The following is a 26,895-nucleotide window of genomic DNA, read 5'->3' as shown; positions in this document are numbered from 1 at the left end:
CTCTGAAGTATGTTTTACTAAAACATATTAAATAAAAACATTAAACCCTAATATAATGATATGTACACTGAAGTGTTCAGGAGCAAACTGTAACTTACCTTGAAATGCATAAAAAATGAGATGAATGGGGCTGGGGATATAGCTCAGTTGGTAGAGTGCTTGCCTCACATGCACAAGGTCCTGAGTTCAATCCCAAGCACCCTCGCAAAAAAAAAAAAAAAAACATGAGATGAATAGATATGAACAGATGGAAGTTTATTGAACATCTTTCTAGTAGGTTTCAATTTTTGCACAATAAAATGTTGGGTAAAGAAGAATGTTAAGTAATTCTTGAAGGCCCACTGTGAAACAGGAGGACCAGTTTGAAAATATAAGAGTTAAGAGACCGAAGAGCTTTGAGCAACTAGCAATGCAAGCAATGGCCTTTTCCCATCTTTAATATGAAGCAGCTGGACTAGCACTAAGATGTCTTCTAAATATATGAACACAATATACCTAAGATCCTTTCTATATATGAGTATTGTCTAAAGCATCAAGATATTGACATTAATGAAAAGTCAACAGGCTATAAATAGATTCTCTGTACATTTCAGTTATGGTAGACATATTATTGTGGCAGCATTCATTGGCTTAACTAAGGGGCAGGAGAGGTTCCCACCATGTCGTTTCTGTCCCTCTTGTGGTACCTTCTTCGTCTGGGTCCTTCCATCTCACTCATATTTTTATATTTTTGCATGATCACCATACATTGTCCTTTCCTCCTTAAGGAAAGTAAATGCCATCTCTCTATTGAGAAACTCGTTTCCCTTCTCTTTGCCCTAACGTCTGCTCATTCTTAAGTCTTAGCTTCCATTGGTCCACAGACTAGACTTTGTCCACTTTCTACTTCACTCCCAATTAGAGTATATGTAAAGTGATCGACATTATTTATTTGACAATATGAAATGTCCTTATGATATACTTCAACTTAAGATTTTTTAATTTAACCTTATGTTGGTGAAAAAACAATACTCATTAAGTAGAAATCATCATTCAAAATTTGTATTTGGATCTTTTTTCAGGCTAGTAATATGTACTCCAATTCCCTCTCTTGATGCTGGCCATTGGCAGTGACTGCAGCTTCTGGACTGCCTTGCAATCACAGCAGGCAAGAACTGATAGCCTATAGTATGCTGTGTTGCTAAACTGGGTCGTGCAGTAGTTTGGATGAATTAATGCATTTTCAAGTTAAGACATTTTCAATTTATGATGGGTTTATTGGCATATGACCTCACTGTAAGTCAGGGAGCATTCACAATTTTGTGACTATGCTTCTCATGAGACAAGAAGCTCCACAATGGCAGGGATTGGCCTGCTCACTCTTCCCCAGCAAGTGACCTGCAGATGATAGTAACAGCTCACATTCACTGAGTGTGCTAGATGTCAGGCATTCTTCTGAGTGCTTTTACAGATTCATGCATTTCAACTCCTATTAGTCTCTCAAATATTTGTTGAAGCCTTTGATTTTGTTCTAGAAATAACAATTACTCAAAAAATATTTGTTAATATTGACTGCCAGGCACTGCATGCAATAAACAGAACAGAGTAAATCAGAGTTCTCTGCCTTCTTCACCGAGCTCAGTCTGATGAGCCATACACCCAAATAAAGAGAAAGTCATGTCAAATAACAAGTCCCAATACAAAGAGAATATTCGAGGTATGTGGTAAAATACTCCATGTTCTTAAAATTTGCACGCAATTTACCTTTTGTTTAAAAAGTAACTTGGAAACCCATTCATTATCTTATCACTTAACAAGGAGTTGCTCATTGCCTAGTTAATTGGGCACTGTGCTGGGCCTCTCAGATGCAAGACAAATAAGAATGACACAAAGCACACAGTCTGGTGGGAGGTTACACTAAGAACTAACAATATCATGTGACGTGTGTTAGGGCAAACATCATCAGTCCAAGGCAGTTGTTTTAAAGAATTAAGTTCCAGTCTGTCTTTCCTAACAAGACAAAACATACCTACCCAATCTGGATTCTCATTACTCCCAACATGAAATGCCTTCCCCAGGTTGAGTTTCATATCATGCATGGTCCCCTAGTTTTTTCATATGTGAAATAGAATGCCCATCTTAAAAGATTTTAAGGGGTAAGCAATGAATATTCACAAGCAATGGATACTACAGAGTACTAGTCATTATTATTATCAGACCAAATGTGGCCAAGACCCTTGTTACCCCAGCCTTTAACTTCTGAACATGTTGTTTCTGTTCCCAGAATGGCTTCTCCTAACTATACTAGTGCTTCCTTGTGGCACTCACAAAATTCAATCTGGACTTACAGTCACACAAAAACTATGCAGAAATTTAAGTGGAATCATTGTAGAATCTTCTGTTATCTGATAATGAACATGCTACATAAATATCTTATACAACTTCCAACTATCTCCTAAGAGTCAAACATACAACAGAACCTTGTAGGGTTAAAAGTGTAATTTAATTTAGATGTTACTTGTACATAATCTATAGTAAGATATACAAACAGATAAAAATTGTTTGACAGGATCTTTTTAATACCACTTTAAATTCAATTTACAACAGCATTGGTAATACTGCAAGATGACAGATACTCTGCTTCATAAAACAAAAATTACTTGCTACTCTGGCTGATACATTCCCACTAGTCTGTAATGGATTAAAATGTAACATGTATTTTAGTTGCAAATCATTACAAAACTTTTACAACCTAGCCACTTGGTGCTCATAAAAGATTTTGATGTGCTAAAAATTTACTGAAATGAAAACATTAATTTTCAAATAGGATCCTATGTAAAGAAAATCATAAGTGTACCAAATCATATGGTATGGGGCTAACAATGCAAAAATCTTTTGCCTGCTGTTCAGCCACATCATGCTTGTGCAGTGACATGTGGATTCGGGCATCTTTCCAGCTTGTCTGCCTGAGTCTGTGCCATGAGGAAAATGCTTATGAGATATTCAACTTAACACACATGGAGCAATACAACTTGGGAGAATTTAAAATAATCTTAAAATTATAACTATAATTTAAAATGTAAAATTTATAGAAATAAAAAATACTGTTAAATGATTTTCTCCATTTGTTTTGGTAAATACTTTTTAAAAATGGAAACGTAAAATTCAAACTCTTCACTTTGTTCTTTGTAGGGAATACCATATTAGAAGATTTAAATTTAGACCAAACCAGATTTGTTGAAGATATTCTAAAATAATCTAGACTGGATTTTAGTCAATTTCCATTCCCTTATAGATAATAGAACACAAGAGGGCAAAAGCTTTCTCACTAGTCATAAAAACAAATTAAAAATAACTTTTTTATTTAAACTACAGGAAGACAACTAGTAATTAATAGGCTCATGAATATTTATGAATAAAGTGCCACTAATTTTATTGTAATAGGATATATATAGAAGAAATTCTGAAGTGAATAGTAGCTGATGGTGCTCCCTCCATCCAAAGAAGAGAACGGCCAGAAAACAAAGAAGCATTGCTAAATCCAGGTTTCTGATTATACAGAATACTTCTAACCCAACAGTAACAATGAAGGCAAACTATTACAATAAACACAAAATAAGACTAAAACTGGTAAAAGTACCAAGAGTAATGCCAACACAGTAGGTCTCTGCATTGGAAAAAAGAGAAATTTAGAAATTCACTAATAGTTACTAATATTAAAAAAAAAAATCATAGTGACAGCCAAGTAGGGCCTGCTCAGAAGGCACACCCCAAGCAGCTGTGCAGCAGAGAGGACTTGAATGCACAGCCAAAGGAGAGCCTTGGAAAGTGATAGACACGAGACTTTGCAGTTTCAAAATCTGTGTGACCAAAACCCAGTGTGCAGGCAGGCATCATACAACAGCTGCCCCAAGTTAAGAGGTATCCACACAGAGACACAGGGTGATGTGGGCAGCTGGCTGATTTCCCCAGAATTCATGAACAAAAATCATTTGTTACAACATTCTCCCATCAACTCACACATCTCAGCCCCAGCTCAAGATTCTTTCCTTTGTTGGAGCTGAGAGTTCCCAGCACCTGCAACCTATTGGAAGTACTACAGATAGGTGCAACTCCACAGCAAGTGAAGGACCTTAGCATATTTTTCCTATCTACAACCCAAGTCTGGGACAATTATTTACTCTTAACAAGCATTTGTCCTTATCTAGAATTACAAAGTAGAAGCTGTCATTATTGAGTCTCCCTGGTGGTATGCCTGAGCCAGGTCTATGGGATCACCATGTGGAAAGGGGAATAGGGTGAGTGGAGGTGAAAGCAAGGTGCTTTGCCATCACTAGGAATCAAATCAAGGTAATCTTGTGAGGTACATTTTTTAAAATTTAATGTGCTAACAACAATATGAAAGAAGAGAACTGTGTGATTCTAGAACAGGGCAAAGGCCCTGCATGGGGCTAACCCCCAATCTTCCACAGCACCGTGAGAAGTAAATAGCTGTCACTATTTTTCACTTAAATGTAAGCTTTTAAAATTCTGACCAAATGGAATGGGTTGCCTTTGCTCACAGGGCCCCATGTGGTAGCTCTGTCTAGCTGGGGGCTATACTCCTAGATGGCTCACAGCTGTTCTGGCTGCCTGGTGCCCAAGCCATCAGGCTAGCCAATATATTAAGTGTGAACCCAATGGTCCCTAAAAGGGAAAAGGACCTTGTGTTCATTTGCATTACTACTGAGCCGCTGAAACTTCATACAAAAATCACCAACAAGCATTTATAAAGTGAATATCCACAGGAAACCTGCCTGAAAAGGGCCCTTCCAATTTCACATTTGACAATTGCATGAAAAGGCAATGAAATTATTCAGTAGAACATTTGAATTCACTCGGTAGCTACCAAATCAAGAAACTGAATGCAGAAACATTTGATTCTCCTGTTGTTAGACCTTTCCCTCTGCAACCAACTTCTTCTGAAACACATAGTAAAAATGAAAATAAAAAGGCAAAACAGTGTCACCTACTGATTGGAAGACATCACTCTTGACATAGTCATTAATCTTGCAGCTCACAGACACTCAGCAAGTCTACAGAATCTTAATGATCAATAAGGGTAAAGTAAATACTTTCATGGCCAAGAGGGAAACAAGATGCTGTTTTCAGAACAATGCAATAGTTACCGTATATCTCCTTGTGTGCAGCATGATGTGCTATATTTAGTGGCACTTACGTATTACACAATAAATACTGAAAAAAAACAGAAATTTTGGATGTGCAGAAGCAATATCACATTATTAATACAAAAGGTGCTAAGCTACAGGATTATAATACCACAATTTGGGTGCTGAAACCATCTGAAATCCCCAGTGAACTTCCACACACACTGTACTGGTGGTTCACCTGCCACCGTCCCTGTATGGCCTTAGTCAGACCAGTCATTCTCATCAAACTCAGAGTCGTCATCGGAGTCTCAGTACTCTACAGCAATGAGTCTGGACAGGATTGTGGCCACGTCGTTTCCAACAGGCTCCCACTTTACCTCTTGCTCACGTTGCTCCTGCACCTTTTTCAGCTGAATTCCTAGAGACACAACATAGGGGTGTGAATTAAAATGTTCTGATTGCTCCAAAAGGAAAGAAAACTGAACAGAGCTACTGGACTTGGTTTTTCTAAGTTTAAGGACAAAAGGTTTTAGAAATTTGAGGGGAGAAAAGAGTGTGCGAAGTCCATTTTAAGAAGATTAATTGTGACTAAGGTGTACATGAACACCTCAATGGAAAGTTCTAGAGCTACACTGTTCCATATGCCTGCCTCTAGTCTCTTCTCAATTCTTTATCATGATATGCATACCTGACAACTACAAAAATACTCCTAATATTTAAAAAAAATCAAACAAGCATCCTTTGACTCCAAAAAATCATTTAATGTGTAGAGCTATCATTTGAAGGCAACAAGGTTGAAGTTTGCTAGAGACCTAAAGAAATCTCTCTATAACGAAGGCTGTGTATGTGGGGTGCTCCACTTACCAATCCTGATGGCAGCAAGGAGGTCACTTCGAGCATCACTTATTGGGGGCTGTGCAGGCTCAGGACGCTTTGCCTCAGCTACAGAGGGCCATGCATTGGGGAGGATGAAAGAGAAGAGCTGGGGCCAGGAGGGCCTGGTGGGGGAGGTGGTGGACCTGGCGGTGGTGCTGTGATGAGGAGCCCAGCTGAGGGTGGATGAGGAGGAGCAGCATATGTGGAACCAGCTGATGCAGGAAAGGGAGGCTACATGGGGATCTGGAGAGGGCTGACAAAAGCAGTTTGTGCTGAAGGAATCATGGGTGGAGGTGGAGGAGGAGGTGGTCCTGAAGGGTTGTAATACTCAATTATCTGTGCCAGGAGCATCCTAATAAAGAGATGTAACAGAGTCACCAATGTAATAATAAGGGGCCATGTCCCCGAGTTCTAGTATGTCTAATCAAACAAGTTCCCCCAGACACAATGCCCCCTACCAGCCAGACTTCAGTCACTGCAGAAAGCACATGCCCACTCTGTGGTTCTGTCATTTTACAGTCCTACATTATTCATTATGATGAATGCAAGACTTATTGAAACACACACACACACACACACACACACACACACACACAAACACAAACACAAACCCACAATCATTGAAGAGGAAAGCACCTTCTGTGAATACTAAAATAATGTAGTTGCTGCAGAAGAGCAATGGCATCCTTCATCCTGGGCATCTCAAAGGGCTTAGAAACTTGTCTCCTGAGGGCTGCATGGCCAACCAGATGAGGAAAATCCTATATTCTCTAGCCAGTTCCATGGAAGCCCTGGGACCACAGCATCCAGTAGCGTGTCAAAGGCTTTGAAAAGTTCTAAGCCAAGAAATCAGCTGATTTCTGCTCAGTCAAGGGTTTTCCCAGTCAACTGGACCACAAGCCCTCTCTGTGCCTGAAAGCAGCACTCTGGGATTCTTGGTTCCACCAGGGCACAAAAAGAATAGCCAAGTCTGTATGGTCTCCCCTTTGAGGGCTGAGAAAGTGACACCAGTGCTCTGTGTAAAGAACACACATTACAGAAGCATATGTTCAACTTCTCTGGGTACTGACTCTGAGGGTTAAGACAAAAACAGAGCTAAAGAAACCCTATTAAAGTCAAAGAGGGAGCTTGATTTGATGAATTTGAGAATTTGAACAGTTTCACAAAACAGCATGTCATCCTTTATCAATGCCTGATTTAAAGATCCTTTCAAACACATGTAAGTATGTATGCAAAAAGAACACATATACAGGAACACAGCTCTCAACCTGGAATTTAGCTGTAATAAGGTAGGGTCAGTAGCACACCTAGTTTATTTAACATAGAGTAGGACACCACTGAAGTGTCTACATCCAATTAGTCTTGACTATATTCTGGTATCTAAAATATTGAGGTTAAAATTCTTCCACAATACATTAAGATTCAAATGCAAAAACAAGTAGCATCTAAAGTACAAGGAATACTGATTTACCCATAATCTGCTGGAGCCATTGATGCAGAGGCCTGGGACCCCTCTGGGTTTTGGGGTGGTGGTGGTGGTGGCAGCTGCTTAGGGCCATGTGTATCACCGAGCTGTTTAGGGCCATGTGTATCACCGAGGCAGAGGGGGCCTGGTACTCATGTTCAGGGGCCTGGTTTGCAGCCCCATGTTGTGGTGCATCACCGGCAGTGTAGGAAGGGGTGACCGGCTGGGGATGCAGAGAATGGTTGGGTGTAGCTGGATAAGAATAATCTGTAACATCTGATGCATGGGATCTGACATTGGAGAAAAAGGAATGAAAGAAATTTAAATTGTTTAAAAAATTTCCCTTATCAGGCAGAAGCATATATATGAATAACAACATTGCCACGGCACAGAAATAAGAAATTTATTTCTTTAACTATCAACTAGGTCTAGTCCCATGAGAGCTTCCAAGCAACAACATAATTACTATCTTAGCGGCAAGCCCCAGTGTTACATGGATTCAGATTGATTCACAGCTTTGAAGTGAATAAGACAGACCAGCAAGCAGGAACCAGCAGAGCCTCATTTTCACAGTATTTCATGTACTTCTTTTCTAAGAGACAAGACTACAAGATGAATCTCATTTCATTTAGAAACAGCATCTCAGACAGGATTTCGGTGGCAATGAAACTGACAGTATATAATTAGAAAATACAAAATGGCAGGTGAAATGGGTAAATATTAACAATAAGAACAGAAGGAGAAATGCAGAATGTAATAGAGTGAACCATGTTTTTCATAACAGAAGCAATTATTTAACCCAAAGAGAAATAAGCAATGTGGTACACTATAGAAAGGCCTTCTTGCTTTCTTTGAACACATAGTCAAGTGTAAAACTCTGAAAATGGAAATCACATATTAGTGAGAAGAGTTCAGAAAGATGCCAGGTGCTGGATGCTGGCTAAGCCCCAGAAGGTGAGGATGAACTTGCATGTATGGCAGCAGCTTGGCCACAGGCATTAGTAACAGTCACACATTCCTGGCCTGGGGTACTGGACACGTGTGAGTAGGAACTGCACATCCTCTCATGACACTGAAGCAGGGGGTGGCCTGAAACTGGGAATCCAAAGAAAGAAAATGACAAACCCTCTGGGCATCCTGTCCTCTTTCGTGCTCCCTGCCTGTTCCAGTTTCCTTGCGTCACTCATAAATTCAATGCCCATTTTCCTTCTCTCCCACTCTTCTTTTCTTGTTCTGACTTTTCTCACATGTACTTGCTGGTTCCTGTTAGGATTCAGCTTGTGTTTCTCTCTCTGAAGGAAACAGGCAAACACATTAGGAATGTGAAGAAACAAGGGAAGATGATACAAGCTGAATTTCCATCTCTAGGATTTTAGAAAGAAGCTTCTGCTAACTGGAATTCTGTGTTACACAGAAAAACTTGCTAAATCAAAAGGTCTGCCCCAGCTTTCCTTCCCTAATTGTGGTATAATAATAACCAACAACTCGTTTTCCTTCCTTAATTGCAGTATGAATTCTAGATTATGGTGTGCACGTGAGGATGTCTTCTGAGCTCTGCAAACTTCAAGCAAATGCATTAAAAATATTTTTAATGGGAGAGGAATCTGGCCTATATTTAGACTTAGTACATTTAAAAAACATAAATACCTAAAATTCTGGGGTCATTGATGATTCATGCTAAGGAACTGTGTCAGTGACTATGTGCACCGTTTTTTTAAAGTAAATAGTCACCCAGCCAAAAAAAAAAAAAAAAAATGGAGTGTAAGTTCTTCTTATGAGATGCATGGCAAGAAATTGTAAATGTTGTGGCATAATTGAAAGTGCTATTCTGGTAAATTTGTTTTGCAATGTAGAGCCAAATGAAGCCAAGAAAAGGGGGTTAACCAGATGGACAGACATAAAAGCAGAAGAAACAAATGTTTGAAGGAGAAATGAGAGCAGAAGATTTCTACAGGGCAGGACTTCAGTGAAGAATGGCTACTGCAAGGACAGGATGAGAGGAGCAGAAGGGATTGGTCAGCTGAAGAGTGAAAGATCAGGGAACAGGGAGATGATAGTAGCCTGGAGGAATAGGAGACTAACTCAGGTGGGAAGGTGGAAGTCGGCTAGGAGCTATGATGTCAATGTGGAGGTGAGTCCAGTGGTCCTGAAGCTCTCTGATCATCAGTAACCATCTGCTGCAGAAAAGAAAACAGATGGGTGAAGACAATAAAGAAACAGGAAGAAGTCAGTACAGCATGGTGGGAAAATCTAATACATTTCCAGGGTTTTTAAGGTACACAGGGTCAGAGCACCAATAACAGGGCCCAGAATTGATGAGAGAAAACAAGCATGTTACACATGGAGGTGTAATGCTTCCTGAGTACACTGAAAGAAAGGAAAGAAAGCTGGTTATCAGGAGTGCAAGCATTTCATCAATGCTCAGATCTTAAATTCATACTTAGAAATAAAACATGTCTGACAATGTTCAGAAAGAGGGTAAAAACTTAAGATCAGCTTATGTGAACTAGGCTAAAGTATTTTAGTTACATTAATGGCTCATACACATTATAAAAGTTGATATTAAATTTTCTTCAATATCTTAAATACATTGATGAGGATACAACCATTAAAATGTCATGTTTCTAAATAACACTTAAGACAAAAAATATCATTTTTTAAAAGTTAAAAAATGGTGATTTCAATTTTGTAAAAGAAAAAAAAATGCACCAGGACAAAAGAAGACTAAGGAGAGACACACCAAAATGGAAACAGTGTTTTTTTCTGACTGATGGAAATATAGTTATTTATAATTTTAATATCTTTTCCATAATTTCCAGGTATAATTAGTGTATCTCATTTCATAATAAGAAAAAAGTTTAACACTCAGCAAAATAAAAATATAAAACTTTTAAAATTAAGAGATATATTTCAAGTTCAATGATGATATAACTTCTTTATCTCTTAGTAAATAATGTATACAAAAAATGAGAGGCCATGGGAAATAGTATGAGACAAAACAAAATTCTGAAGAAACAAAATGAACAATTCTATTTGCGTTTTGAAAAATAAGAGAAATGGGACTGACGCAGGCCACCCCGCTCTCCTCGCCGCCAAGGCCTGGTCCCTGCAGCACAGGTGAGCAGCGTTGCAGAGCAGAGCAAGCCAGACACACCAGGACTCCGGCAGGCTCAGGCGGTTCGTGTTGAGGGTGCCCGTCTATTCCCGCAAGGGACTTTGCATCCTACTGGGCGCCTGTCTGGCGGCGCCCCCCATCTTGCAGTCCTTGGAGCATGCTGTCGCTGGAGTCTTAAGTCTCTGCCTGTTGCGCGAGCTGCGAACAGCCGAAACAGATAGTACCTGCTGTAAAGCATCTCTGGGTGAATGAAAAAGAAAGAAGCTCATGATTTCTACACATGACCCAGGAGTACCTTGGCTGAGGATTCTGCATCTTGCCAATCTGTGAGAGTGGTTTCCCAGCAGGTGCTTGGCTTGTACAACCAGAGTACAGGATTCTTCTCTACTTTCTGGCCACTAAATGCCTCTGTGCACTCCACGTTCCAAAGGGGGAAGAAGGGCGAAGCTTCTTGGATGACAATGGATGTTCTACTGTGCAGGATGAGGGCAGAGTGTGTGACATCACCACCACAAGGTTGCCTCGTGATAGTCCTCTTCCCCCTTCCCAGCCAGCTCTCAAATTCCTGGATCCATAATGGTGTTTGGTGAGTTTTTCCATTGTCTTGGACAAGACGAGAAACTTGTCAACTTAAACGTGGAGATTTTTAAGCAGTCTGTTGACCAGAGCACGCTCCTGAGGTTCCCTCACACCAGACTGAAGAAGCTGCTCACCTGCCACTCCAAGGAGGCCATCCTGGAACTGTGTGATGATTTAGCTGCTCACCTGCCACTCCAAGGAGGCCATCCTGGAACTGTGTGATGATTACAGCGTGGCCGATAAAGAGTACTATTTTGACCGGAACCCCTCCTTGTTCAGATATGTCTTGAATTTTCACTACACGGGGAAGCTGCATGTCACGGAAGAGCTGTGTATATTCTCCTTCTGCCAGGATATCGAGTACTGGGGCATCAACGAGCTCTTCATTGACTCCTGTTGCAGTGGTCGCTACCAGGAACGCAAGGAGGAAAACCACAAGAAGGACTGGGACCAGAAAAGCAACGACGTGAGCACCCACTCCTCGTTTGAAGAGTCCTCTCTGTTTGAGAAAGAGCTGGAGAAGTTTGACCAGCTGCGGTTCGGTCAGCTCCGGAAGAAAATCTGGATTCGAATGGAAAACCTTGGGTACTGCCTGTCTGCCAAGCTGATTGCCATCTCCTCTTTGAGTGTGGTGCTGGCCTCCATAGTGGCCATGTGTGTCCACAGCATGTCGGAGTTCCAGAATGAGGACGGGGAGGTGGACGACCCTGTGCTGGAGGGTGTGGAGATCGCCTATATTGCTTGGTTCACTGGGGAGCTTGCCATCCGGCTGGTTGCTGCTCCCTGTCAAACGAAATTCTGGAAGAATCCTCTGAACATAATTGACTGTCTCCATTATTCCTTTCTATGCCACATTGGCGATAGACACCAAGGAAGAAGAGAACAAGGACATTGAGAACATGGGCAAGGTGGTCCAGATCCTTCGCCTTATGAGGATTTTCCGAATTCTGAAGCTGGCCCGGCACTCCGTAGGACTTCGGTCTCTGGGGGCCACGCTGAGACACAGCTACCATGAAGTTGGGCTGCTGCTTCTCTTCCTGTCTGTCGGCATCTCCATCTTCTCCGTGCTTATCTACTCTGTGGAGAAAGATGGTCACACATCCAGCCTCACGAGCATCCCCATCTGCTGGTGGTGGGTCACCATCAGCATGACCACCGTGGACTATGGAGACACCCGTCCTGTCACCTTGGCCGGGAAGATTATCGCCAGCACGTGCATCATCTGCGGCATATTGGTGTTGGCCCTTCCTATCACCATCATCTTCAGCAAGTTTTCCAAGTACTACCAGAAGCAAAAGGACATTGATGTGGACCAGTGCAGTGAGGACCCACCGGGGAAGTGTCATGAGCTACCTTACTTTAACACTAGGGACATTTATACACAGCGGGTGCATGCCGTCATTACCAGTCTCTCTTCCGTGGGCATCGTGGTGAACGATCCCGATTCCACAGACGCTCAGAGCATCGAAGACAATGAGGATGTTTATAACACCGCATCCTTGGAGAACTGCACGACAAAATGAGCAGGGACATTTGTGCCTGTATCTTGTACCCCTTCCTGACATTAGGTTAACACAGCTTTATAAACCTTAATGGGTTTGTTAAATTCATTTAATTCTCAGGGCGTACCTTTTAGCCATAGTTGGACATTCATTGCTGAATTCTGAAATGATAGAATTATCTTTATTTTTCTCAGTGAGGTCAATGAAATGCCTCGCTCATTCTGAAATTTATTTTTTACAAGAGAGAGTTGTGATATGGTTTTGGAAAAAAAAACAAAGTAAATGATATTGGGTGGGATTTTTGTTCTGGCTTATGCATCATCCTGTATTTGCCATTTACTCACATTGAGCTAACTGTAAATAACTGACAAGTAGACTCCTAGGTCCAGCTGATGAAGACTACATGCATGTAAGATGCACAAAATGAGACAATGCATGTAAATCCATGTTTACGTCCTAGACATGGAGATTAGGAGCCTGATAAACTTCCTAATTCAGTATGAAAAACAAATAAGAGAAATGAAGACTTATCTAAGCAACACAAATACAAAGGCATATACTAAATAATTCAAATAATCATCAGCTTTGTGCCCAACAAAGAATAATAATCTTTGGAATAATCTCATCTCAGATGCTAGAATGATTATTAATCATTCAACTGAGGATTTTAAAAAAATTCATCATTTTTCTATTTACATCTGTTAAAAAAGATTATATGTGGGGGAAAAACAAAGTATAAATTCTTCATGAATAAATAATAACAACTGTATTATTTGGGAAATGAAAAATGCAAACTGACATCAATGGGAGATATTAAATTCACATATTCTTCCCTACCTCAAAGAACTAGAAGTAGAATTGTAGCATCATTTAAATTTGACAGAAATAAACACATAAATATTTAAGTATAGGGCTAGAAGTCAGTGAAAGCTCCAACAATTCTCTAATATTTAATAGATGCCAGCTGTAAAAGCTACATGCCTATAAACCCCGAAGACTTAGGAAGCTGAGGCAGAAGGATCTCAAGTTCAAAGCCAGACTCAGCAACTTAATGTGGGCTTAAGCAACTTCATGTCTCAAAATAAAATATATAAAAAAGGGCTGGTCTAAATGATTGGTCCTGGGTTTAATTCCCATGACCAAAATCAGGGGGGAGAGAGAGGGGAGAGAGAGAGAGAGAGAGAGAGAGAGAGAGAGAGAGAGAGAGAGAGAGAGAGAGGAAGAGGAGAGAAGGGGGCAGACCTCAATCTTTCTTCACATCCTACCAATGAAACACAGATCTACTTCAGTAGGAATATTTGCGCCACTCCATCTACCAAATAAGTCTCGGCAGCAAATATTCAGTTAGCACCTTCTACATGTTAAAGTCTGCTAAGACAAGCCACAAAGGTAAAAAAAAAGAAGAAAAAGGACACAGATAAAACACAAGATCGAGGTTACTGCTGTTTATGATGTATGCTTGAATCACATAAGAATTCTCTATTCAAAACTTTAAATGTTGATGACTTTGAGAGTCTATGCAAATGGAAGACTACAACTTAACAAAACCAGAAGGAAGAAATTAAGTCAAAGGTTAAAATTGGCTAATCAGTTTTTATCATCTCTTCCAATGACTCCCTTTTGTGACAAATGTGACCTACTAATTCACACCTGAAAGAAACATTTGTTCTTAATCACTAAAATTTTAAAATAAACTCCACCAGAAATTTTCTCCTGAAATCAGAATATACAAAATTAGTTATCTAAAGTAGGAAAGCATTTTTTCTTCATCATTCTTCCAGAGGATTATCAAAATGCTCAAGAAGGTATTCCTGAGTCACAGTAATTATCACTTGCTGATCAGTTTTAGATAACAAGTTACCAAAAAAAAAATTCAAAATTCAAAGCCAAAAACAAAGGACTAAATAATTATTAAAGTAAAATTGAAGTCATTGGCAGTTACTCCAAATTTTGAATTAATGTTAACTACCTCTAGATTAACTGAAGAGTAAGTTTAAATCAAAGAGATTTTTTTAAAAAAACAGATAAAGCAACCCAATTTAAATCAATATTGCCTTTAGGTAATAATAATCAAAATATACATAAGTAAGTTTTCAGGAGAGTTTTGAAACATATTGTGGGTCATATAAACCCCAAACTGCTGGTATATTTCCAATTGTAACAAAACCAGGTAGCATACAGTGGCCCCAAGCATGGGGTAGGGGGCTGTGACACATACACATCTAGTGTCTGGGGACAGAGATCCCTTGGTAGATGCTCTGTGGTGCACACTCTGAGACAACCTGTTGTCGGGTCTAAGCTCTTTGTCATATGCCATCATATTTCACTCCTGGCACCTGTTTCTGGCTTTTCTAACCTTTTTCACCTGACAGGTGGTGCCATCTATACGCTTTTGCTCCTGATGTCCAGGAAAAGAAAGAAAGCATGCCAAGACAGAAGGGAAAGGAAAACAGCAGGTTAAATGCAGTTACAATGCATAGGAAACAAGCTAGCTCACACACAAGAGACATTCACATTTTGATTACCCTACTGTTAAGAAAATTCTAAAGCATCATACTTGTTCGAAACAGACTCAACAGAAAGTAACTGAGACTTAGTTCTTTAAATTTAAAAAAAAAATGTTACTGTGCTACAACTGCTAGAGTTGCTTACTATGATTTTTGGTAAAGAATGTGCACTTCATTAGGCTGGTAGCCTGTTTTAAATGTACCACACACATAAAACACTGGCAATACCCTTCAGAAAAATCACTTCCTAGATTGTTAACATGCAATTATCTTTCAAAGACAATAATTCAGAATTTTCTATTCCCAATTCTTAAAAGATTAATATAGAATATTTAACACTGAAACTAGCTTAAGACAAAACAAAATAAAAACTTACCTGCCCATAGAGTCATTCTTGCTCAATCCCTACCTGACAGCAAAATGTACTGAATAAACACTTAAGTCCCATGCAGGTCCTTCTTCAAGTGGCGAGGACAGTTACTTCTATGTATATATCTGTGAGTTCCTGCTGCTTCCCTCATAAGATTATATGATCATTAAGGACAAGAACTATGTGCTCTTACCTCCTATGCTTCACTCTTAGGGACCTCAACATATGAGTATACACTCAATAAATACTGGCTAAATGATCAAATCCATGCTTTAAGAATGAGCTTCTAGAGCTTACTGCATCCCAGGCACTGTACCAGGCTCGACTGACACAAATGGCAAAGAAAGAAAGAACAATAAGGGTCTCTGCTCTCAAGGAGCTTGCAGTCCAGCAAGAAAGCCTACAAGATGACACAAATAAATGTATCATTATAAGATATGATAAAATATAAATGTATGTATATTTTTAAAACATATTTTATATAAAATGCATATTACATATACATATTTTATATTTACATACTTATATTTTTATATATACAGGTATTTATATGTTTAAATATATGTACATATATCTCTAACACATTCCAGTCTGAAAGACAGGAGGTGTCCTGCTGGGACTTAGGGATCAGATTTGCAGCATGAGTAGACATTAATACTACAGACATCATGGGCCCCTGCACAGCAAAAGAGGCCACTGAGGAGGAGCGAGAGCACTGCATTAGGAGAAAAAAAAAAGAAGCTAAACTGAAATCTCCAAAAAACGAGAAGGCAGGGGCTGACTTGAGGAGGCATTTGAAAAGACCTCTACACTGTGGAGAACAGATTAAAAAGAAATACAGGAGCATGGGTTAGAAAGCTACTAAGATGGCTGAAGTTAGATGATGGCAGGTGGCTCAAGTTAGTGAACTGGGTTATTTTTAGTGTTATTCAAGGATCCTAAGTTCAAAGCCAGCCTCAGCAACTTAGTGAGATCCTGTCTCAAAACAAAAAGTAAAAAGGGCCAGAGGTGTGGCTCAGTGGTTGAGCACCCCTGAGTTCAAATCCTGCAAGGGAGATGAGGGGGCCAAAAAATTTTGGCAATATAGTGGCATAGTATATACACGTGAATTTCACAGAAGATACAGAAATGGCAAATAAGAATATGAAAAGATGTATACTATAGGTGATGGGGAATGGGTGCTCATTCAATAAAATAGTATTTGGGACTGGGGACCTGTTAGTACAAACTAGTTCTTCTGTCTTTTAAGGGTCAGGGGCAATATGATAGCATCTTTCAAATCTCAAAACTAACATTCTTTTCATTAACATCAATTTGACTTCTACAAATTTAAAGAAATACCTGCACATGGATACTGGATTACTCACTGCAGTATTTTTAAATTAAAGCAACAATTTAGAAACTTTTTATATTTGTTAATATAGTAATAAGTCAATAACTGATAGAGCATTTATATTTCAGAATACTACACAACTATTGAGAATAAAGTACATTTTTAACAATGTCAGTGGTGTGTACAAATCATGTAGCACAATTTTATGTATACAGAATACTTTTAAATGTGTATGCATGTATTTATATGTGCTTACAAGATTTGAAAAATGCACACCAAACTGTAAACAGTAGTTAGCTCCTCTCAGGGAAGGGCATGCCTTTATTTCCTTCAGTGCTAATTGAGCACTTTATAGCCAGCATATATTGTCTACATATTAAAAAACAAGTATGTGTGTTGGGGGGTTTCAATGTTATTCCAATGAGAAACCACTGTGTTAAAAATAATTAATAACTATTACTCTTATTTTTTAAGAGATGTATGCTGAAATATTTAGGAATTAAGTGTTACTTTCTTCAAATGTCTTAAATTCCTACCTAAGATGCATGCAAGATGCACACATACAAACATACACAAACACACACACAAGAATCAACCACAAATATTAACAACATTGGCCTACAATAAAATCCTGTGCCCTACTCCAGGATACTCTTATTTCTGCCTAGCAGGTCCCTTGATTCTAAAACACACTGGCCTCATCTGCCCTCTGCCCCTCCATACTATCTATGCCTCACCCATACCCTTACTCTGCAAAGCTATCTATCCTTTAGACCTCAGCTTGAGTAACACTTCCTTACAAAGGTCTTCCTTGACACTTCTCTGCATGTATGCTGCCACCTTACTTGTCATCTCACCTACAAAACTCTGTACTTTATAATACTTGGTAGCAGTGTAACTATGTACAGATATGGTGGTCCATACTTGTAATCCCAGTAGCTCTGAAGCCCGAGGCAGTAGGATCCAAAATACAAAGCCAGACTCAGCAACTTAGTGAGACCCTCTCTCAAAACAAAAAATAAAAAGGGCTGGGATGTGGCTTGGTAGTTAAGAATGACTGGGTTCAATTCCTGGTATAAACAAACAAACAAACAAATAAAACAACTTCATAGTTGGCCAGGAATGGTGGTGTATGCCTGTAATCCCAACAATCTGAGAGACTGAGACAGGAGGATCACAAGTTCAAAGACAGCTTCAACAATTTAACAAGAATCTGTCTCAAAATAAAAAATAAAAAAAAATTTTAAAGGGGGGCTGGTGATGTATTAATGCCCCTCTAGGTTTAATCCCTGGTATCCTCAAAACAAAACAAAATAAACACTTCATATTTATTTACAGAATTTTTTAGGATTTAGAAGTATCAAAAAATAGAGGAAACTTGAAATACAGAAAAAATGGATTGTTTTATTCCCAAATTTTCTAAATTAGTTTCTTCCCTCAAGTTTGTAAAAAAAAAAAAAAATGGAACATGACTTGGTGTCTAAAGTCCTTGGAAATGAAGGCTACCATGCTTCGTTTTCTTTTTATTCCACTGTGAAGCTCTTTGGAATTGACACTGTTGAACTTCTCTCTCTGTATGAGCTCCAGGCTCATGACAGCATAAGGCCAGGGATCCTCACTGTGTTGTAATCCAGGTGTGTGACAGTCTTGTTTTCTCCATCGCTGCTTACCCAGCATTTAACAAAAATTATTACATGAATGAATGAATCAGGAATTTTTACCAGAATTGTATGTTTTTGAGGAATATAAAATGAGAAAAAATAACTAATGAAATGACAAATGATTTTGAAGACACAATAATCATACATAAAAGATGATTTTCCCTTCAAAATAAAAAGGTCACAAAATTAAATATTCTTCCCCAAAGAATCATTGAGAAGGTAAACTGCCTTTTAAAAGGACAGAAAGTTTTAAAAGAAGGTACTCTCAAAAGTCCTAGGGTTTTCCCCAGTTACTGTCAAAAAGTATAGAGATTGAGATAAACACATACTTGTTTCTTTTCCATTTATTCTTTGGTTGAATACCTTGAAGAACTTCAGCAGTTCTTTCAAAATTCCAATTAAATCTTTCTAAGCCATGAACAAAATTTACTGAAATTGAGTATTCAAATAATTCACAGCTTTTGAATCTTTTTCCAGAGTCCAGTTTCTTTCCTTTCCTCCTTTTCCCCCTGCTCTCTCCCTGTTCTTTTGTAGTACTAGGGCTGGTACCCAAGACATTCACATGCTAGGCAAGCACTCTACCACTGAACTACATCCTCAGCAACATATCTTCTCTTTTTAAAATTCTGTTTTAATACTTCAATCTTCTTTCTACAACTGAAAAAATATACCTAAATGCACCAAAACCTAAAGGCCAATCCACAGAATGCTAAATGTTTCTCCTAAATAATGCACTGTAATATTTGTCAACAAAACTGGGTGGTACTTTTTTAAATTGATTTTTTAAAAAAATAAATGACAGTGAAATGCTTTACAATTCTTATTATACATCACTTTTAAACACAGGTTACACATAAAAATATTAGCAAAATCTTGTCCTCAAAGAAGTACTCTTCTAGGTGGCTTAGTCTGAGTTCTGGCCCCAGAGAGGTAATTTTCAAAGCAGAAGTTCCTTAACTTGAGCAAGCAGAATTATGCTTGCATGACTGCCTATAAGGCAGGTGTTTCTCAACATTCTGACTTGCAATTCTCTTGCCTATGGCTACCCACAAACAGAAGCTTATTTTCAGTAAATATCATCTCTGAACCCAGATTGCACATGCTTCCCAATCCACTATGCACATTTCACCAAGGTGTCAATTATGACACCAAAAAAGTTAAATAGACAGAAGTACATCCTTGTATCTGATATGGAAGGCTGACTGCTTTATGAAAAATTGAGGGATCAGAAGAGAGAAGCTATAAAACATGATTACCAAGAAAATTGAAATTTTAATCACTACTATTATTAAAGCAAAGCCAGTGCTGGAGAATAAATCAGTAGTTATTGAAAAATAGTATGACTGTGTTACATTGAATTGTCAGGATCTTCTTTACCCTCTATAAAAACCTTGAGTACTAAATCAAACAACTCAACCATTTAAATAAAGCACTTAGTGATTTACTTACTTCTAAACAAGAATCCCAAATCCACAGTGATATGCAGCATTCCCACTGTGGGATTACTTACCTTTTGACACCGTTTCTCTTTCCTTTTGTCTTCTGTATCCTGTAGCATTTTTTCCCCATAGGCCAAAGAAATAGGAAGGATCAGTATAGAACTTTAGCCCATCCTTCTTATCATCTCTATGAATCAATGTATTAAAAGTAAGGGGGAATAGATTGTTAGATACTTTCATATGCATGTTAATGTGAATTTAATTTTAACTCATGGCATTGTAACATTTGCAGAGGACATCTTAATGTGAATTTAATTTTAACTCATGGCATTGTAATATTTGAAGAGGATATCTTAACTATCGTATACATTATTAATTCTCTAAATTTCCTTTTGAAAAAATGTGGAAAAATGTACAAACAGCAACATGTTCCAGAATAACAAAAATATTCTTACACATTCAGAATTAAGAATAGAAAATTGCTCTGTAAAAATCACAATGAAGCTCATGAATACTGAGTGTTTATATTTCAGGAAATATTTTGTTTATTCCAACAGGGAGGTATACACAGGGATGAATGGACTCTTAGATACATTTACTTCTACTCTGAGCTTCAATATTATTAGAATAAAAACTATAAAGTGCTGTCTCTTTTTCTCAACTAGGTTGCCCAATATCTGTAAATTCAATCAGCAAAGAAAATTTTCATAAGATAGAATTGGAACTAGGAAAAAAAGCAATAAACTATATATTTTCAAAGCAAGTTCATTCACTTGTGGTCATTTTAGTGTCAAGTACTTCTTCAAATACTGTGGTCTTAGGAATATTTCAAAGGCCTCATAAAAAATTACTCACTTATCATGCAACCAAGAACAATGTAGCCAATCTGAATTCAAAGTGTAATATAAATCAATAGGAATGTACCAAAAAATCATGATGCAAAGTAAACTCTCTATAACACTAATGTTTTTAAAAAGCATGTGGCCTGTAGACTTCCCAAGAGGAAGCAGTACATTCATACTTCATACTAATATTTCAGTAAGTCATTTAAGGTACTGAGATGCAAAATCAGTTAAATGAGTATGAACAGGAAAGAGCTTATGCCCAAGAAAAGAAAGCTAACACAGGAAGAAAAAAGGGAAAAGGTCTATCCTTAAAGTTCCTGCTATGTCATCTCTTGCAGGCTTCTCACTATAAAATGCTAAGGCCCATATTCCTACCATGGCTATTCTAGTCACTGTGTCTGAAGATCACTAACAAACCAGTGCAACTCTTTCTATATATACTTTAACCTTGGATTATTTAACACCCTTCCTTTCTTCTAGTTTCCCAATTTGTAAGCAGCTTGTATGATAGAGATTTTATTAGTAACATAATTGTGAAAAAGAAAATTTGGTTCCCTAAGACACTAAGGCCTTGAATATAGAATTATATGAAAACCGAGGAACTTGCTGCAAAGTTAAAGATGTCTAAAATGCATATTCTTGCTTTTAAAAATGCAGTTAATACTCTAATGAAGATAGAAGCTCAATGAAGTAAACAAATGCCAATCCTGACTTAAGACTAAAAGCAGATATGTCTAATGTTTATCATCATCTAACCACATTTCATCATGTCACAGTGATACATTTAAGTTCAAATGCGTAATTTTATGTTTTATGTATCTCAATTATGAATGAAAAGTAGATTTGGGCTGCCACTGCTAATCTTAAAACACATTATTAAAAAACCAAAGACATGCTTTATTTTCCAAAAGACTGAATAAGTACACATTATGTATTTTATGTACATTATAATATATAAAATCATTTTATGCAATTAAAATTTAAATCACTACAAATATTTAATAATGATCTTGATTAGTCAAATACATGTGGTTCATTGGATATTCTGGATTATTTTCTTTAACACAAAATTTTTAGTGAGCTTCCTTAATAATATCAGGTAGGAGAATTCTAATAAGCAAGCCCTTACACTACAGTGTTTATAGTGCGGCTGCCAGTGCTAAATAAAACTGAAATTGTCCTGGAAAAACATTTATCAAATGAAAGCAGTCACAAGGGACTGGAGTTATAGCTCAGTGGAAGAGGACTTGCCTGGTATGTGTGAGGCCTTGGTTTGATACTTAGCACCACATAAAAATAAACAAATAAAGGCATTCTTCCCATCTTAACTACAAAAAAATATTAAAAATGAAAGCAGTCACAAAAATACTAGGTGTGATGGTTTAGATATCAGGTGTCCCCCAAAAGCTCATGTGTGAAACAATGCAAGAATATTTAGGGTTATGGGAGACATAACCTAATCGTGGATTAATCCATTGGAATGGATTAAATAGACAGTAACTGTAGGCAAGTAGGGTGTGACTGGAAGATGTAGGTCACTGGGAGTGTACCTTTGGGGTTTATATTTTGTCCTTGGTGAGTACAGTTCTTTCTCTTTCCTGGTTTCCATGTCCCTTCACCATGTTGTTATGCCATTATATTCTGCTTCATCTTGGGCCCAGAGCTATGCAGTTGGCTGACCATGGATTAAAAATCAGAAATCATGAGCCAAAGTAAACATTTCCTCCACTTAAGTTTTTTCTGTCCAGTCTTTTGGTCACAGGAATTCAAAAGTTGACTAGTACACCAGGATTACCATGCTTTTATTCATATGTATCATATATTTAAAAAATGTGTGCCCTATAACCTCCAGCAAGCACACTTGTTCCATTTTTATACAAACTTCTTAGGGAGGAATCCTGCTCATCTCCCATCAGTTTATAGGGAGCTCTTACATTTGTTTTGAGAGAATCTTTTCTGTCCATGCAGGAAAAAAGGGACTCAGTTTCAACTGCCCTATCCTGATAGAGCTGTGATAAAAGGTATCTCCAAGCCTTGTTGATCCCAGAAAAGATGGAAAATGAGACTGGGGAAACTCTAAACTCTCCCTGAGGAGGGCCCTGCAGGCAGGAATGTCAAGGCAGTGACACATACAAAGAACACACAGTATTCTCCAAGGCCCTGTGGGAGCATCAGCTGGCAGCACTGACTCTAGGGCCACAGATTTCCACAATCTGTGCTGGGCAGAGGTGAAATAAGTGGCCTCCAAAGAGGAGAGTGTTGTAGTTTAAATCCAGAATCCAGTGTCTTGTGTTTCCAATATAGCAGTATTCCGAGGTGGGGTTTTTGAGAAGTGACTGGATCATGAGGGGTCTGATTACATAGGTGGACTAATCCACTGATGGTTAAATGGACTTTTGGGAGGTGGTACCTGGTTGGGGGAAGCAGGTCTTTGTGGGTGTGCCCTAAAAGGTTTTATCTTCCCCCCAGTCCCTTCCTTTCTCTCTTTGCTTCCTGGTATCCATGAACTGAGCAGCATTCCTCTGCCATGCCCATCCACCACAATCCTCTGCCTCACTTCAAGTCCAACAAAATGGAAGGCTGATCATGGACTCAAACCTCTGAAACCATGAGCCGAAATAAGTCTTTCCTCCTCTAACTTGTTCTTATCAAGTATTTTAGTCACTACAATAAAAAGCTGACTAATACAGGGAACAAAGATGGAGAACAGAGGAAAAAGCCTTTAAAATTTTTCTGTCCTTTTTCTTAGAAATTTGGTTCTTACAATGTATCTTACCATTTTAACAATAACGGAAAGTTAATTTTGTGACTCTATTTTCACCCTTAAAAACCCCTAACACTGTAGAATACATTTTTCTGAATTAATAATAAATGTCTCTGCAGTGCTAAAGCACTGAGACAGATATTTTGCTACATTATAAATAAACTGTGCTGCTGCTTTTGAAGTGGCTTTGAACATAAGTAACAACAAGATAATCACACATAAAGCCATTATATAAAATGCTCACTTCCACCTAAAAGATCCAAGTCTAAGAGTTAAAATCAGAGTTCAAACTTCTCCTGGTAAGTGATATGTATCCTGAAATACCAGAACTTTAGTAATCTAGCACCAGGGACTAATTTCAAGAGTATTATTGTTTTGAAAGTTTGAAAGAATTCTTTTAACCCAAATGAGCTATCCAGGATACATCCAGTACATAGTGTGTTTCCAACACTGTCTAACTCTCCATCCACAATGACTAAAAACACTTTGAGGATGTGGGAAACCATACCTGTAAGATGTCAGGATGTTCAGAGGTGGAGGTTTATCACTCTGGTTGTAAATGTCAGCAACAGGATTAGGAATGCTGTTCTTTGAAACCACCTGCTGATCTTGAACTGTAGAACTTTTGAAAGCTTTTTCATGTTGATGTCCTGTAGTGATACTGTTTAGAGCAAAGTCCCCCTAGTTAAATTATATAAGGATATATATATACATATATATATATATATATATATATATATATATATATATATAATTATATAGAATTTTTAACCATTTAGGAATAAGTATCAATTGACCCACTATAGTAAACATCTCCTGTAATAACCAAATGATGGTTTTTTAAATTGTTCATTTAAAACCATGCTTAAAGAAAATGACCGTCCCTCCTCGCTTAGAGGTAACAGTTTTCTCTAAAATATGGTCAAATTATGGCTTTTCTTCCTCTGTAGAGATGAAATTTTTCACTGGACCTAAGTAGTAGAGCTTCAGATTCTTTAAACATTCCTTCTCAGAAACCACATGGGAATATAGTTATGAGTATAAAAAGGCATGTAAATACATAGATTTTGGCATCCGAGGGGAAAAACCTCAGTTAATAGTAGTTTAAGTATAATACCTTATACTTGTACAAAAATCGCACAAGTGTAAATAACACATTAAGATTTTACAACACTGACATTAAGGAAAGACAAAAAAAGTTTCTTAACATAAAGTCCTAGAAATTGAGTTGCTTGACTTATGAAACAAAACTATACAAAGGAGTGAAAATATCAGTGCTAGATATATTTCTTTCTTGTGTCTGTATAGCATTTACATTTTCATTTGTTCACTCATCTGACTTTGATATAAACTTTTTGTGGAGAGTACACTGATCCTATTAACCCACCAGCTTGGCCACCGAAACTAATTCAAGTTGTTATGTGACAAAACATTTTCCAGCCTTCACCCCCCAAGGAATATAAAAAGGTGAGCTATATTTCCTATATTTCAGTCAAATATCTCTTCCATTCTCATATCCATATGAAAGAAAATAATAAGATTAAAATCTTAATTCAAAAGGGATTGTAAAGATATGACACATACTATAAAATGTCATAAAATTTCACCTAGAGATTAACCTTTTCCAGCATAAAGTTTATCATAATCATTTCAATTCAAAAAGCCAACATAAAAACCTAATAAATTTGAATATTAAAAATCACATGTGCTGGGCTGGAGCTCAGTGGTAGAATACTGCCTGGCATGTGTTAGGCACTGGGTTCAATCCTCAGCACCACATAAAGATTAATAAATGAAATTAAAAAAAGGTTTTGTGTTCGTCTAAAAAAAAAAAACAATCACCTGTGCTATCAATTTTAAAACTGAATAATAGACTTAAGATGTTATGAATTCCTTATCTCAACTGACAAAATTGCCATTTAATTTTTTATTTTTAGTTTTTAAAAATATTTTTATTAGTTGTTGATGTTGATAGACCTTCATTTTATTTACTTATTTATCTGTGGTGCTGAGAATCGAACCCACTGCCTCACACATGCTAGGCAAGCACTCTACCACTGAGCCATAACTCCAGCCCTAAAAAATTCAAAAATCTGATTTAAAAGAGCATGTTTTTAGCTTCCTATTGTTGGAAAAGTCAGAACATTCATAATGGATATTGATACTAATTTAACTTTACCTTTGAGCACGAACAAATATACTTTTTAAAATAATGAGAGATAAATTTCACAAATAAACTATGCTCTTTAACTTACAGCTTATTTTTATTGATACTACTATAAATAGGTAAAATACAAAAATCAAATGCTGGGATCATTTTAAAACAATGAGAGAAATTCTAAAATAATTTAGAAATTCTAAAAATAATCCATAACTTGAATGGTTTTCTCAAAGCAAATATGAATGGTGTATTTTGCAATTTTTTTAGCAAATTTATTCCAGTCTAATCTCAGTCTTTCATTCAAAAAATACTGAAAATGAAATTTTTAAAAAGGAATTACTGATGGTCTAAATTTTATTGCAACTGCCACAATTTTAGGAAATATAATCAAAATGATTTTCAGTTAACTTACATAGTGTTTGGATAATGTTATTTTAAAACCTGAGCTTAAAGGCCTTTGGTAACTGCTATTTCTGAGATTAATAACTTTTTTAAATTGGCAGAATCACCAAGATTATTCATAAGCATCAACCCTAACAATTAGGCTAAAGGTTTTACTCTTTGTCATCATAAACCTATGACCCTCCCTCTTCGTTGGACTATCTCTTTGGATGGTTCTGTTTTAGGCAAGAATGTATTTTCAAAACAACTACCATTAACCTATATTAGGACTTCTACTACTGAATATATTTGAAGAAGCCTTTAGAACAAATACTACATTTATATATAATTGTAATATATATATATATATATACATAAAATAGCAAATGCAAAATGCATGGTGTATGAGATAAACAAGATGTGAATCTTTTCATCACTAATTAACCCAATGTTGTAGGGTTTTCCTCACTATTCTTCTAGGAAACGATGAGATGAAATGTCAACATACTACCCCAAGGAAAAAGCAGTAATTACACTGCAATTAATTACTACCGTCTTGTCAACATCACTTCTAGCTCACTGCTTTCATGCAATTACCTACCCTCTTCGACTGTGGAATCCAGCTAGGTAATGTTGACAGCAAGGCCATCAGTTCTGTCTTAAAGAGAATTTGCTCTGATGTAGAAGTTGTTAGCCTCATTAAACAACTCACCAAATATGTCTTCAACATGTTTGCCTGTAGAGGAGAAGAAATGGAAAAAAGCCATC

At 37.5% G+C, this 26,895-nt stretch overlaps 1 protein-coding gene, 1 long non-coding RNA gene and 1 pseudogene across 2 annotated transcripts; 1 reads left to right on the top strand and 2 right to left on the bottom strand.

Annotated features, from left to right (window-relative positions):
- Window positions 1–2,537: 2,537 nt before the first annotated feature.
- LOC144364996 (actin-binding protein WASF3-like) lies at window positions 2,538–13,325 on the bottom strand (annotated as a pseudogene).
- On the top strand, window positions 10,657–12,687 carry LOC144364997 (delayed-rectifier potassium channel regulatory subunit KCNS3-like). Its single transcript, XM_078015566.1, is given in 3 exon segments — window positions 10,657–11,314; window positions 11,367–11,989; window positions 11,991–12,687. Coding segments are annotated over 3 exon segments (1,473 nt in total). The 5' UTR covers window positions 10,657–11,161.
- A 1,386-nt stretch (window positions 13,326–14,711) lies between the features above and the next one.
- LOC144364998 (uncharacterized) lies at window positions 14,712–23,494 on the bottom strand. The gene is made up of 3 exons (XR_013423238.1): window positions 22,372–23,494; window positions 20,048–20,086; window positions 14,712–15,064 (listed from the first exon to the last, which is right to left on the bottom strand). It is a non-coding gene; the product is annotated as an uncharacterized LOC144364998 (long non-coding RNA).
- Between the last annotated feature and the right edge of the window lie 3,401 nt (window positions 23,495–26,895).

This window comes from Ictidomys tridecemlineatus, chromosome 6 (assembly GCF_052094955.1).
Source record: "Ictidomys tridecemlineatus isolate mIctTri1 chromosome 6, mIctTri1.hap1, whole genome shotgun sequence".
In the NCBI taxonomy this organism is placed as follows: Eukaryota; Metazoa; Chordata; class Mammalia; order Rodentia; family Sciuridae; genus Ictidomys; species Ictidomys tridecemlineatus.
Note: the sequence above shows the minus strand (reverse complement) of the source record. Positions and strands in the feature narration are given on the sequence as shown.